The sequence below is a fragment of the Mesoplodon bidens genome (assembly GCF_964165515.1).
Source record: "Mesoplodon bidens genome assembly, chromosome: 7".
NCBI lineage: Eukaryota > Metazoa > Chordata > Mammalia > Artiodactyla > Ziphiidae > Mesoplodon > Mesoplodon bidens.
In genome coordinates this window covers 38491933-38507105 of record NC_138164.1, presented here as the reverse complement: position 1 = coordinate 38507105, position 15173 = coordinate 38491933, and the positions used below count along the sequence as shown (strand labels likewise).

General features: G+C 53.1%; 2 protein-coding genes across 3 annotated transcripts in view; both read left to right on the top strand.

Annotated features, from left to right (window-relative positions):
- Positions 1–15173, top strand: part of LOC308619852 (uncharacterized protein) — an 811674-nt gene that overhangs the window by 681611 nt on the left and 114890 nt on the right. The gene's annotated exons all lie outside the window — the stretch shown is intronic.
- LOC308620542 (BCL-6 corepressor-like) lies at positions 26–9463 on the top strand. Its single transcript, XM_081240217.1, has 5 exons — positions 26–361; positions 1554–1740; positions 7181–7426; positions 8681–8862; positions 9192–9463. Exons 2-4 carry the CDS (start codon positions 1563–1565, stop codon positions 8839–8841), a joined length of 585 nt encoding a protein of 194 aa, XP_081096343.1. The 5' UTR covers positions 26–361; positions 1554–1562; the 3' UTR covers positions 8842–8862; positions 9192–9463.

Below are 15173 nucleotides of genomic sequence, written 5' to 3'. Positions count from 1 at the left end.
CAAGTAGAATGTTCCAGTGGTAACCAACAAGGAGAACCTAGCGACGCCGGTCTCGACTCCATTCCTGGAGCCGACCCTGGGGAGCGACGGCTCTGCGGTCACTTTCGGGAAAACCCAAGAGGATCCCAAACCATTTTGCGTGGGCAGTGCCCCACCGAGTGTGGACGTCACCCCCACCGACACCAAAGACGGAGCTGACGAGGCAGGATCAACCGATGGCAAAGTTCTGAACCCGAAGCCATCTAAGCTGGCAAAGAGAATCGCAAACTCCACTGGTTACGTGGGTGACCGGTTCAAGTGTGTCGCTACCGGACTGTACGCAGACTCCAGTCAGCTCGGCCGGGAGCAGCGGGCATTGCAGGTGAGCCCCCCCCCACCCGAATTTCAGGAGCTTGACCAGTTGTCAGGTTTTTTTAATGTGTGAAGAGGAGGGGGCCGAGGGTATGATAGGGCAGGACACCGGGCTGATTTGGTTAATGAAGCTTAGGATAATTGAAATGTTTGAAATGTGTACAGTAAGGGGACGTAAGTGGATACTTTAAGTTATTCTGTAGGTTTTAAGCGAACTCCACTCGAATGCTGATAACGGAAGTTTTAATTATTGCGAAGGATGTCTAAAAGACTGCATGACATTTACCTATCAATCGCTTTGATTTCTCTGCCGTTACTGTACGTTAACAAATATACCTAAAAGCGCTGCTTAGAATGCCTTACGTGATACTTGGTGGAGGTGTCTAGCGGCCGCATGTCTGTGAGATTCGTGCAATTTTTTTTTCCACCCAAAAAGCAAACAAACAAACAAAACAAAAACACAAACCTTGCTTAAAGGGATAGAGTATGTATTTAACTTGCTAGTGAATGATAGATGTTGTATAGGAATTTCCTTAAGATATTTTACTTTTAATTAAAAGACAAATAAAGCCAAATTGTTTTGCAATGTTAAGAAAAAAATTGGTTTATGCTTATAAAAATGGCTGAAGATGATGAATGGCTAAATGATCCATTGAGTGCCCATTTTAATTACATAGATGGAAGGATTACAAGAGGACAGTATTTTATGTCTACCCGCTGCTTACTGTGAGGTCAGTTCTTCAAATTTTTATTACTAGAATCTTCCATAAACCTTTTGAGTTAAATTTCATTTCCAAATATACAAAGGGAAGTTTGTGGGCCATGGTCGTCTTTATTCACTGTGCATTTGTTTTCTTTTCTGTTGTGTTTTTGTTTCGCTTTCTTTGTGTTGTGTTTTTGTTTTGTTTTATTTACCTTCGAAAGAGAATGTCTGTCTGTATGCCACAGTGTATGTATGGCTATATATACACACCACATATATCTCTACATACGTATGGCTTTACGAATAAAGAGTGTGTGACTAGTTACACATAGACACTCTTACGTTTTTATCGTTCAATTTTAAAATATCTCAGTTGTATCATAAATTGTGGTTGGTTTTGGGCAAACTTTTCTTTGAAGATACCTTCCTTTAAGGTAAGGGCAGTGAAATAGCTTTGGTGGTAAGGTGTGTCTTTTTTCCATCTCCGTTCTCTTTGTAGCGTGCAGTGATGCGCTTCTCAGAGTTGGAGATGAAAGAGCGAGAAGGTGGCCACCCCACGACCAAAGACTCCGAGGTGCGCAAATTCAGCCCCGCTGACTGGGAAAGGCTGAAAGGAAGTCAGGACAAAAAGCCAAAGTCGGTCGCCCCGGAGGAGGCCATTGCCGACCAGAACGACAGTGAGAGATGTAAGTGAACCCAGGCGGCTCGCGTGTGGTACCACGTCGGTGGGAACGGGGCGGTTCCGCTCCCAGTGCCGAGGGAGGTGAGAGGAAACAATACGCTTCCGACGGCCCAGCGTCTGGGTGCTGGCTGTTCAGAGAACGGGCTGCTCTGGCCACCCTTCCCAGCTGTGGATTGCAAGGCTGGTTGTCCTTTGGAGCGTTGCGGCATCCAGGAGTGAAGCACCTATGAAATGTTGTTCCCTGGCACGCATCTCCTTTTTCCGGAGCAATGCTAGTCCTGTAGTTAGTAATAGTCTGATACAGTAGAGCAGAGGAATGGCAGTGCAGGACCTCCGGCGTAGCAGGTATGTGTTCTGTTTGGTAGCAGGTACGGATACGGGTTTTTGGTAGCAGTGGAATGACACTTGCAGCCAGAGCCAGACCCTCCAGAGTGACAGTCTCCTGTGGGAGGGAGTGGAGGGTACTCGGATTCTCCCTCCAAAGGCAGAGGTTTCGTTCAAGTGCGATGAGGGCTGATGAAGGCCCCAGAGAGATGAGCATCATTGTGTTCTGTGGAGGCTCGTTTGCAGTCATGAGGAGCTGACACCACGCTCCCAGGCCGTGGGATCAGCGAGGCCGTTCTTCCCACCAGACGGGTGTGTTCTGTTCTGGAGGCCGAACTGGAGAGAAAGCTCGTGTTGGCCTCGAGTCACACTCTGCGGTCCCCTCAGCTGCTCCCCCACTGGGGTTGACTTCGGGCTTTGCCCTCGAGACTTCCTGGGCTAATGAGATGCGTTGGCAGCAAGTGGAGGTCTTTCTCCCGCTTTCTTCAGTGTGCGTGCTTGTGGCTGTGGCCTGCAGCCTGCTCCGGACCCCAGAAACCTCACCGGTGATGGTGAGTGAGGGCACCTCGGTGAACGTCGAGGACAGGGTGGGCGTGAAATCCTCCTGAGATGAGACAGTCGGGGGTGGTGGGCACGTTTGGGAGGCCCAGGCCCTTGGACCCAGTCGTAGGGTCGGCGTTGGCCCGCACGCTTAGGTCGTGGGTGCCTGATGCACTTCGGGAAAATTGTGGTCAGCAGCAGCGTGTGCTTCTCTCTGCTGCTTGGAGCACTGCCCTCCCCCAGCTCATCTTTGGGGTCAGACAAAGGCCTGTGGCCAGGGTTCTGGGTAAGCCACACCGGGACCGGTGTGTCCCACGTGGCTCCCGTAGAAGGGGATTTCTGGGGCTAGTCAGTGGCGGCCTTACCCGAGAGATGGGGCTCTTGATGTGCCTGGAGTAGACGATTCCGAGCTCCTCCCCCTCGGGATTGGAATGAAAAACGGAGGGTCCAGGCCACCCTGGAGTGAAGCAGCAAGAAGGCCTCCCTCCTTGCCTGTGCTCACAGCTGACACGCAGCCCTTACCCTCCTGAGTGGCCTCATAACTCAGCTCTTGGGAAGTTTCTCAGAGAGATGTGGTAAAAGTGGGCACGGCCAAGTTCACGGGGATGCACTTTTCTGAGGAGGGGATCTGCCTCTTCTGGGTGGACGGTGAGGGAGGCTGGAGGAAGGGAGCGGGCAGGTAACCGGCCTCGAGTCTTCTCGCCCTTTTCTCCAGCAACGTGGCCAAACCCAGGGTGGCCGCTGCCCTTCACGTCTCAGTGGCCTCACCCGCCCTTCTTCCCAGAGACGTTTGTGTGCGTCCTTCCCAGTCTTTCCTGCTGAGCGTGGAGACGAGAACTCGGTGTGGCTGATGGGGAGCAGGGCCTGAGCCCCAGATGATTCCGAAAGCCCCCTCCCCCCACCGCCTGCCTCCAATCTCAGACCGACCGACGGGTCTCTTCCTGGAGCACCCGGGACATGGCCCAGTGAACCATGAATGGCCACCATGGGAGGGCAGGAGAAGGGTTGGGGAAGGTGAGGGGCTCCGTTTGAAAGATTGGGGCAACGGAGGTGGGTTCCCCATCCACCCTCTGTCTTGTAGAGACATGGGGTTTGTAAATAGCTGGTCAGGAAAGGTCACCTGAAGGGGCCACTGTTCTTACTGCGGCCTCCACGTCCAAGGCACAGCAGGCGTTCATTCCATTCAGCTGGATATGAACGGGCCTTCTTGTTCTTGGGCCATCATGCCTTGAGCTAATATGGGCTCAGGTCCTTCTCATGGGTGTCGGTGTGGCCGAGAGCCGAGCTGTGAGCACATGGGAGCTGGGGCGGGGATTTGGGGCGGGCAGGGGTCCCAGAGAGGGTCCAGGATGCCTTCAAGATACCTTCCACCTTCTGAGGCAGCCCCTACCCATGGAGGGCCCAGGAGCTTCTAAGGTGGTGGGTGCTGTTTGCGCGGCCCTGGTTGTCCTGGTGCGGGTGCATCTTGTTGCTAGGGGCTTGTTTAAAAAAGAAATTAACTTGAAAACACAGTGGCTGAGATACTCATTTATTCTTTATGATCACATGGGTGGCTGAGTGAAATTTTTGTTTTGGAAGTTCACCAAATGAGTTTGGAGGTTCCTCAGACTTCAAGTTCATCACTAGGAACCCTCAGTGGCATTTGAAGATGGGGCGGGGCAAGGAGGCATTGGTCCCTTCCTTCTCAAACTTGGAGTAACCATCTCCCTTGCCAACCACTTGGCTGGGACAGGCCTAGGACCTGCTCAGTGGCAGTGCCTGCCAGGAGCTGGAGGAAGCCTCCGTCAAGGGGCTTCATGAAACTTCTTTGCTCAGGGAACTTCTCTTCCAGCTGAGCACCTGCATGTTTGTAAACTACTTTGGAACAGAGATCCCCTGCACTCCTTGTGTAGTGGGTGTAACTTTGAACAAGGTTAGCCCTGACTGGAGGTGCTATTATAGTTAAGCTACAGAGAAGGGGATTTTAATCCTGGGGAGCCTTCCAGCGACTCAGAACCCTCTCACCTTGTTTAGGCCTCACTGGGCATGGCTCAACAGTGGTGAGGGTGCTTTGTTGCCACAGTGACTTGTAAATGTTGCTGTGGTGATGCTTCTGTGAGGTGATGCTATGGTACAACCATAATGAATTTGGGATATATGTGCTGTGAGTCATAGGACCATGCTGCAGGGACCACGTGCACATCTTGCTTAGACTGGGTGACCAAGGGCACATGGCTTCCCACTTTTAGAAGGGCCAAAAGTAGCAATGATGGCAAAGCCTGATGGTTAGGATCCCCGTGTATCTATTTATCTCCCCATCTCCTTTGCCCTCAAGGGTCATCCTCCTGTGGGTCGTGGTTAGAACAGTCTTTGAGAAGCTCCAAGTGACACGGAGCCTCTACCCCATAGCTGGTGGCCATGGGTATCTTGGGCAGTCGGGGTGGGCGTCCTTCAGGGTTATTACTGGCCTGGGTAAGGTCACACTAGCGTAAGGTCTTGGGGGGCCTTAGCTGAGGGGAATTGAGATCTTTGCCCTAAAAGGCTCCGGGGTTGGGGGAAGGGTGGATGGACCTAGTTTGGGAAAAGAAACTTTCAAATTGGACATGGGGGTTCTTAAGGTAGCCCTTCCATTCCTCCATGGATCCCCTCCCACGGAGCTTTTAGGGAAGGCTGATTGGACCAGAGAAGTCCAATGGTGTAACCAGCAGGGCTCACCTCTTAAAATTTCCTACATTTCAGGCCTGAGATTCAGGCTGGTCTGAAAGTCTTGGCATCTTTTGGTTAAAGGGATTTTTCCAGCCTTTCTCTGTGCTGAGCCCGGCCCGTGATTATGAAGCCCACCCTGGAGGGAGGCTAGCAATAACATTCCCACTTTACAAGTGAAGGGGGCCGAGTTGTAAAGCGGCACCATTCCTGCCCGAGTGTTTGAGAGGGTCACAGAGCAGCCCGAGTGAGAGTTGCAGCACGCCGTCTTCACCGGGCCTGCGGTAGCCTGGGCTGCATCACCTGTAAGCACAGGCCAGGAGTTTGGGGTTTCTCCTGCTGCCATGACAGGAGACCCTCGCGGTTGGGGTGATTCCACCATTCCGGCAAGAGTAGATGGGGATCTCTCCCACCTTGGGATACCCTTGGAGAAAAGCTAAGTGTGTTCCACCATTGAGAACACAGGTCAGGCTAGCCCAGGCCAGGGTGAGGTTCATCCCCACAACTGGCTGCCATTAAATGCTGGGAATGCCCCCCAAGAGAGGCTGATCAGGGGACCAGCCGGCTGGGCAGAAGTGGGAGTGATACTTGAAGTGGTCTAGGGAGAGGAGGAGGAATGCGAGCAGCATGTGAGGGGTGTGTCCATGATTTCATCTAGAAAAACGGGCTGTGGGAGCTTAGCTCAGGTGTTAACGAAATACCAAACTCATACACCCACCCCCACCCCCGGCCGGTGATGGACACAGGGTCATCTTCGGGGAACTCTTTAACAGCACAGTGATCATTATGGAATTATTTGTGTGTTAGAAACAATGTGACTAGCAAAGCAGTTGAACTGTTTCTTTAGCTAGAGCAAAAGTGAGGAGTGATGTTAGGCTGGGGTGATTGGAGGAAAAGCCCCAAGTGGATGCTAGATTGAGCAGGGGGGCAGGAGCAACACAGGCGGAGCTGGGGTGTGAGCAGTTCAGCCCTGCCCGCCACCCCCCCACCCCCCACCCCCCATGAAGGGGGTTGGAGTCTTGTCTTTGAAATGTCCTTAGATGCTTGTTGCCTGGGAAGGAAGGCGTGGAGACGTGCCAGGTGGGTGACTGGTGTCACTGTGGGCCTTCTTCCTAGACAGGAAATAGGAGCAGCCCCTCGATGGCAGTGAAATGCTTTTCCCCCCACGGGTGTGGAAAGAGGACAGACGGACTTGTAGCAATCTGGTTGAGTTCTTTGAAATTGCCCTTGCTTGACCCTTGTGTGTGCACCAGGAAGCCTTTCCTTTCCCTTTGCCAGGCTCCTCTTGCCTTGGTCTCCCCAGCTTCCCAGCCTCCCACCATTCTTTCCCTACCCTTTTTCTTCACCCTCACCCCTGCTGACCCAAGTGAACATTGGTGCTATGTCTGTGTAGATGGCAGTTGGGGGCTATTTGGTCTCTTGATGACATCAGCCTTTTTTGTTGACTAGCAGCTGTTTCCATAGTCATTTGTAGCTCTGCCCTGATTGGTTGGATCTTACTGTGAGGTCACTCACCCCCCCTTGTAGCTCTGCCCTGATTGGTTGGATCTTGCTGTGAGGTCACTCAGCCCCCTTTAAAAGTAAGCCACCTTGGAGAGTTAAGCAGTTAGGGAGTGATCTCACATGCCTATAGACGGATGGTGTAGATGCCTCACCTTGACCCTTGAAGGATGGATTGTGAGTGGGCTATGCGCCTCATTTTCTGCTTTCTTTGCTGGTTGTGTTCAGCTGTCCTTCCTTTGGGACGTCTTTCTGAGGGTTTTGTGCTTCCGGCGTGTGAGGCCCCTGGTCTCCAAAGGGGGGTGGTCTGTTGGTAGCAGATTGCCTTGGGCGTGGGGGTCCTGCCTGCTCCTGGTGACCTTTGTTCCCTCCTTTCCGGGTTGTCTCCCCTCCCCTAGGGGAGTGTTATGATGGAAGCAAACCTGACCGCTTTGAAGCCCCAGAAGACAGTGATCTTCCTGAGGACATGGACACGGAGCCCCCCAGAGAGTCCCCCGCCGACCAGGCGGCCCCGGACGCGTCACGCAGCCCCACCCTCCGGCTGAACAGAAAGCGCAAGGTGTCTGGCACTAGGAACCACACTGAGACCACTGTGCTCCCGGAGGACTCTCTGCTGAAAGCCAAGCGGAGACGGGTCTCCAAAGGTGAGCTCGGTTTGGCTTCGGGCCCGCAGGGCACCCTACGGAAGTCCTGGAGCGGAGCAGTGGAAAGTTCCAGTCCCACCCTGGATCCCTGGGGGGAGCCACTCACACCTCCCCACCCCCCAACCCCATCCCACCCCCCACCCCCCCAAAGCCAGGTGGCGGGGCTGGAGCCCAAAGGTGGCCAAAGGCAAATAGGCCCCCTCCCGAGACTTGGTGACAAGTTCCAGCCAACACAGTGACCACACCCCTCCCCTCCCCCACCCCTGTTAGTGATGTGTAAGACAGTTTGTTCCCCCCCCCCACCCTGGGGGGCTTCTTCATTAATTTGTAGTTATTTCTCCATTAGCTGACTGGCCTGAGAGGGAAATGACAAACAGTTCCTGTAACCACTTAGAAGAGCCACATTATAGTGAGCTGACCAACCTGAGGTGTGCATTGAATTAACAGGGCTCCATCCCAGAAAGCAGCGCCGCTTGCTGCACCTTAGAGAACGTCGGGAGCAGAGAGCAAACCTGGCCGGCAGGGCAGGAAGGAAGTGACCCAGGCGGTTCAGCCTGCGGTCACCCCCCAGGGCAATAGCATCTCCGAAGAGAAACCTGGCAGGAAAAGGGCAGAGGCCAAAAGCAACAGCAGCTGGTTGGAGGAGTCCCTTAAATGCAGTGACAATGAACAAGGTACGCACGGGGCGGGGGGCGCTCCTGGAGGGTGGATCACCCGCCCTCTGTGGGAAACGGCCCTGGAGGGGACCTGAGCGCCATCCAAGTTGACAAGAGTAGCGTGTGGCGAGCGGGGAGTTTTCTTCCTGAGGTCCTTTCAGCCTGCACACTTCCTTATGGAATGGACAGTGAGGCGGGAGCTCGACTTCCTGGGCTGCTCCTCATCACCCAGCCCGCGGCTGGGCAGGAAGGGAAGTCTTGGGTGACCCCGGGCGCTTGTCAGTGCCCTCATTCCAGCCTCAGGCTGTCCGCAGTCGCCCTGTCCCGAGCACCCAGGCCCCCCACGGGTGGGGACGGGAGCGCACGAAGGGCTGGCTTCTGCCCTCTCTTGCGGCCCTTTGAAGCGACTTGCCATTTGGCGTTTCGTGGGTTAGCCTATTTGCCGGTTGAATGTGGGATGATTAAAATATTAGTGCTTTGAAAACATAATTGGTATATCTTTAAAAACTGAAGCTGCTCCAACGATCAGTGCTAACAATGGGTTTTTGTTTCCTCACCGGCTACAACTGTGTAACGCCCGCTTCTTCACCCCTGACAGATGTGCTGTGCATGGACGAAGAAATGGATCGGCAGCCTTCGCCCCTGCCGCAGCAATACACCGACAACAGCGAGAAACCATCCGGGAAGCGACCGTGCAAAACCAAGCATTTGATCCCTCAGGAGCCCAGGCGGGGCTTGCCGCTGCCAGGGGACTCCTAGGTGGACAATGCGGATGGCAAGGTACCTCTTGCCCCTGGCTCTCCCCCGCCCCCCGGGCCCATGCAGGCAAATCCCGCCTGCCTACTTCTCTGCTTCTGGGGAAAAGCTTTCCTTTTCCTGAACCCCTCCCCCCAAAACGTCCCTGCCCCTTCCTAGGGGACCTGTCTCCTGGGTGGCGGTGAAGTTTCCAGCGAGTAAAAATGCAGCCCCTTCCTCGCGCCCCGCCTCCCCCAGACAGAGAGGAGGAAAAGTGCTTTCCTCCACTCAGGTTTGTAACTCAGGGAGGAGGCGAACCAGGCGGGTGGTGGAAGGACAGCCTGAAATGTGTGCGCTGCCTGGTTTCGTGATAGGTGACCGTCCGGAGATTTTGAAAGCGGCCTGAGCCCAGTTCTGACTATGATCTTTCGCCGGCCAAGCAGGACCAGAAGCCCTTGGACTGTTTGCAGCAACTGTTACCATCTTCCCAGGCCTCGCAGCTGACATGCTCAAGCTCCCCTCCAGAGACCACCCAGTCCCGCCCGATGCCACCGGAAGCGCGGAGACTTATTGTCAATAAGAACGCGGGCGAGACCCTCCTACAGCAGGCCTCCCGGCTTGGCTACGAGGTGAGCATCCTTGTGGGTGCCCCGGATCAGGATCCGCTGGCTGCTGCTCCTTGGGTGGGGGACACACTGTCTGGGGATGGGGGGCGGGTCTCAGAGCCCAGCCCCCTCCACGTGGCGGGCTGGGCTGGGTGTTCCAGCAGGGTGTTTGCGTTGGCCCCGCTCACACTGCGGGCTCTTTGGTGGCTTGTTCAGTCGTGGTGTGAAAAGAAAGGCAGGCCTCTCTGATGTTCCATTCCCGTTCAGGCAGGCAGGCTGCTTCGGCCAGTCCGGCTCACTTATCTCTGATATAAAATCTGACCTAACCCAGGGCTTGGAGACCAGGGGAATTTTAATGAGCCCTTTTGGATTCTGAATAGCAAGAAGGAGAGTAGGAGAGTAGTTATTAGCTCTACTAACTTGTGCTGTTTGGGGCAGAGTGATGCCCCTGTGGGGTAGCGGGTGGGAAGTGTCTGTGCAGAGTAGGGGTGGGAGTGGGGCAGACCTGAGCAGTCTCTTTCTGAGAGGGCACGGGAGCCGAGGGCTGATGGGCGGGGAGCAGGGGTTGAGCCTTGCACAAAACTCCCTGTCCACACTGCTGTATCCCAACCCAGCACGGCTGATGACAGTGATGGCCTCTATTGCTAGAGCAACATAGAAAGATAGCTGATATCTGCCTAAGCCCGTGTGATCTGTAGTAACTCCTTTCACCCTGTTAACATCTTCACTTGGGAGTAACGAGTACTAGCCACTCTCGGATGAGGCAACTGAGCCTCAGAGGGGTTAGCTGATACCCGTACAGGTAGCAATCCAGCAGTGCTCCACAGCCCACCACGCTCCTCAGCAAGACTGGCTCACACTGGAATTGCCCTTTTGACAGTTCAAAACCTCTGTGAGACAGATGACTCTCTCTGCCCTGTGCAGTTCCCCCACCATACTTGTCAGTAGCAATTGTGATGTAATAGCCCACAGGGCAAAGGCATTTTTCTGTGCTGGCATCAGCCCTCTGGGAGTTGAATGGTGACAGTAAAACGCGGTGCAGCAGGCTGAGCGTGGAGGTGTGGCTGAGCACTGGGGTGGCAGGACCCAGGCTGGCCCGGAGCCCTGGCGCCCACACCCTCAGCCAGCTCTGTGCCCCTGTCCCCTGTCTCCCGTCATGTCCCCCCACCCCGGTCCATAGTGCCGTGAGCCCTTGAAAGTATGCCTGCCTTGGCCTTAAGGCATGACTGTGGGTGGGAAGTTGGAAGCACTAAGGCTATGCTTAGTTTGGGGTGTTTTGTTGTTGTTGTTGTGGGTTGAATGTGCTGTTGTTTATATCTACACGTCTCTTGGAGACCTCTCCATTAGCTAGAGAGCACTTTGTGGTAGTTAGCGCAGTTACTTGCAGGTGAAGTCCAAGGAGCACCCAGTTGGTTTCCCAAGAGCTGAGAGCGGGCGCCTAGGAGGACAGAGCAGATGTTGCACATAGTGTGGAGCTAGACCCCCCGTGGTTGAGAAGATAGTCTCCTTGCTTCCAGCAAACTCTGGAGGTGGGGGGGAGACCCCTAACCCCAACTTTTGGGTTAGGGTTGAGAAAGTAGACTCCCGCTTCCAGCAAATGCTGGAGATGGGGGGGCGGGGTGCTGCTGCACCCGCCGTGGAGGGCGGGGCTCCGAGCCCCACCTGTGAACTTGGCATCATTTCCAGCAGCCTCCCTTTGGGACCAGAGACGTCAAAAGACCCTCGTTGGTCCTCTAAGACAGTTTCCATTTTGGTTTGGTGGCTCTGAGGCCTGGACCAAGGGGCACTGGATCCATCCTTTTTTAGGCTACCTGGCCTTTGATTGCACAGGAAGCCTTGGGAATGTTTACGGTCGGATTTGTTTTTTTCTTCAAATGTAAATTTCAATATGTAGATTCCACACATCACCAGTGTTGATGCTGAACATTGTGACAAGTAGATGAACGCTTTCAACTTTGAATCCAACTTTCTGGGATTTCTCTGGGCAGAATTTTAAATGTTGGGATGATGGCCCAGTTGGGAGATGTGGCAGCTTCAACCTTTTCAAATTGAAGGACAGTTTGCTTAAGCAGATAAGCGTGTGGTTTGGGAGGGTTTTCCTGAAGTTTTGTCTTCAGCATTCTTGGTTATTTTCTTCTGCTTAGCCAAAGATACCATGTGCAGTATAAAGGCTGTCTGAGCTTTATGTCATGATAATGTGGTTCTGGAAGTTTAGAAACACACTCTGGCTTCAGATCCGCGTTAAATAGATCACTTGCGTGGCCAAAGACCTCAAACCTTTCCCTCCTGGGAAAAAGGCTTCTATTTCTTAGGCTAAAACGCTAGTGTGCAACCACATGCTTGTGCCTTTAGCGGTGATGGTTAAATTTTCTATGAACTGAATAAGTCATGTTTTTTAAAAAGTTAATGAGGCATTTAATTAACTAACAACGTCGGGCTTATGGCCTTTATGGTTACATTTTGCGGGTAATGGCATTCGGCTTATAGCCGCTGAACAGAGAGCTGTCCGACAAAAGCAGTTTGACTTTGCTCGGGAATGGCTGGGCTGCCCTTCAGACACTCCCGTTTATTTCTAGCGGAGTAAATAGACCAAGGAATGTGTTGCGTCGACAGACTCGCCCCGCCTCTTCACCTTTCAGTTAGAGAAAGTGTTGGTGGCGATGGTTGCCATCCATTTAGAGGCCATCACCCTCTTAGCTAGGAGAGTGTAGTTAGCCCACTTGACCCCCAACAGAGAAGGCTTGTGGGATGCTCGTCACAGCTGGATTGCATCCCTCTAACTGGGGCCCTCTTGGGCCTTTTGAATCTTCCCAGCTAACCAGGTACCAAAGACCTGAGTTATAGGTCTAGTACTTCATGTTAATTGAACTTGGGGTTTAATATCTCTGGGCCTCAGTTTCCAAGTGTTGAATGAGGATAGTACTACCTTCCTTTCCTGGTAGCTCCTGGGTTCCTGTGGGTGACAGAAGACGTCCTCATCTGGGGAAATGAGAAGCACTGTGTAAATAGTGGGATCAACGTGGTTGAGTTAGGACAGCCCGTGGCAAAAAGTCTGACCTGGCCGTGGGGCTACTGCTGCCTTTGCTGCCATCTTCCAGGAGAAGAGAGTTGACTTACCCATCAGCTTGGACGGCCTTTCATTTCTAGGTACCCTTGAATCTGCCCTAGTAGTGATGAAGCTCCACAGATATGTGCCAGGGTACTGTTCTGGGTTCTGGGGATAAAGCATGAAGCCCCTCTCTCCATGGGAAGGGTCCTTGCTTGAACAGTGTTTCCCAAAGTGGGTCCCGTGGCCTTGGGTGACAATGACCATGGTCATTTTGGACTGGCTACTTGCCCTGGATCTAATCAACTTGAAAGCCACCAGGGAGCCACGTGCACAGAGAAAGCTGGTCTGCAAGAGGAGACTCATGAAGCAGAGGTTCACGGAGAAAACAGTCCTTCATAGAAAGAGATAGTTCTGGGCTCTCCTTAGCCTGGCCTCACTCACTGTCCTATAGGATGCCCCAGGCTACTTTCAATAAAGTCCTATCTTATGCTTAAACGAGTTGCAGTGGGTTTCTGTTGCTTGATGCCAAATGTTCTGAGACGCCTTGGCTCTGGATGAACACGTGTGAGATGGGAAATCTAAACTAAACCCACAACTGTGGAGCAAAACTGAAAATGGGACACAGCTTTATCCCTGGAAATGGATGGATCAATCAAACCACAGGCCATAAATGGGCAGTACACGAAGAGCCCTTCTGAGGATTACTGGTCTCATTTGTTGCCTTAAGGGCCCTGGCCAGGCCCATTTAGCTCCTACGACAAATTGTACTGAGTATTTAAGTGTGGAGGTACAAAAGGACAGCCCCTGTTCTGTATGCAAGCACAGAGGGCGAGAGATGGGCTTTCAACTGGGGAGGACTTTGTTTTAATCCAAGCACTGCTGCTTCCTAGAAGGATGATCGTGAGCAAATAATTGGATCCCTCTGAGCCTTCCTCTCTACACCAGCAAAATGGAGTTTCCTAATTTTTTTTTTTTTGTGGTACGCAGGCCTCTCACTGTTGTGGTCTCTCCCGTTGTGGAGCACAGGCTCCAGATGCACAGGTCCAGCAGCCATGGCTCATGGGCCCAGCCGCTCCGTGGCATGTGGGAACCTCCTGGACCGGGGCACGAACCCGCGTCCCCTGCATCGGCAGGCGGACTCCCAACCACTGCGCCACCAGGGAAGCCTTGGAGTTTCCTACTTTTGAGCACCTGAGGAAACCACAGGCAAAGTGCCAAAGCTACACCTGACACAGAGTGGAGGCGGGGGTGTGGGGGGGAGTTGCCACGTGGTGGCTGTGACTAGACCACAGTCTCCTGATGGAGAACTTGAAGATTCAAGCACTTCTCCAAGTGTGAGCCTCACACTCATTTCTGAAACCGTGTTTTGGGAAAATTCAACAGGCGCCACCAATAGTTTGCAAGGAATCTTCATATAAAGCCATCTCAGGAAAACGGCAGCAGGGCCACGTAGGTAAGACCAGTTGAGGCAGCCCTGGGGTCAGCCTTGCACAAGGCTTGGTTCCTCAACGCACGTGATGGCAACTTTCATGACATCCGTTTTGTTTCTTTTCAGTCTAACGCCGAGTTGTCTGTGTACTCAGAACTAAGTGGCTGGTACTAGGAACCATGGCCATCAGGATTTTAGCCACCCTCTTCCTGGTGAGTCCCCAAGCACATTTCCCAGGATTTTAATGGGAAAACGTCCCTGATGAGCTCCATTTGGGAATCTCCAAGTTAAACAGTCTATTCATTCAACACATTTTTATTGAGCACCTACTATGGGTCACATGCTAGGGATAATCTGCAAACAAATGGATCAAGTCCCTGCTGACACAGAGGGCACATCTTGGGTGTAGGGGGGACATAAAATAAACCAATAAATAAAAATATGATGCAATGTCAGAAAATGAGAAGTGCTGTGAAGACAAATGAGGCAGGGTAAAGGACAGATGAGAAGGGATCCCAGATCTGGGTGATCAGGAAAAGTCTCGAGGGAAATCACATTGCAGAAAAGTGACGAGTGAGCCACATGGACACCTGGGTGCAGAGAATTCCGGAAAATCTCTCAAATGTTTGTGCACATTATGAATCTCCAAACAGATGCTGTATGACGTCACATTTCCCAAACCCATTTGGCCACAAAACTCTTTTTCCCCACAGAGCATCTTCCAGGGTCAGCTTTCACAGAACACCCTGCAGGGAATGGTGATGGAGCCACATCTGATATTCTGCAGGGGGAGAAACGGGCCCAGAGCAGACAAGGGTTGCCCATAGTCCTACAGCTCATTGATGAAGTCGTCCATCAGCTTTCTCGCTAGGTGGCATTCAGATCGCAGATCACCAGTAAGGGCAAGCCACTAAGATGGCCCAGCAGCGCCTGGCAGTGGTGGCGGTGGGCAGCGGGGTAGAACCAAGTTCATGGGTGCAGGATGAGCCAGGCACAGGCGCCTGGAACCTCCAGCTCAGACCCCCCTGTGTCCACTCCCCGACAGAGAAGCGTGTGCCTCTGATGGGAAGCCTGCACCCCCTCATGACAGCCTCATGGCAGAGGGGTGGATGCTTTCCAAAGTTCTTGCCACCTGTGTGGGTGGTGGTTCGCAAGGCACCGTCAGACCATTCAGAAGCACCTTTCATGCTGAGCCGACAGGAGAAAGCCATTCCCCGGTGTCTTTGTAGCAATGCAGCTGGCCTAGGAAGCGATGTCCCAGAGTGCCTGAAGA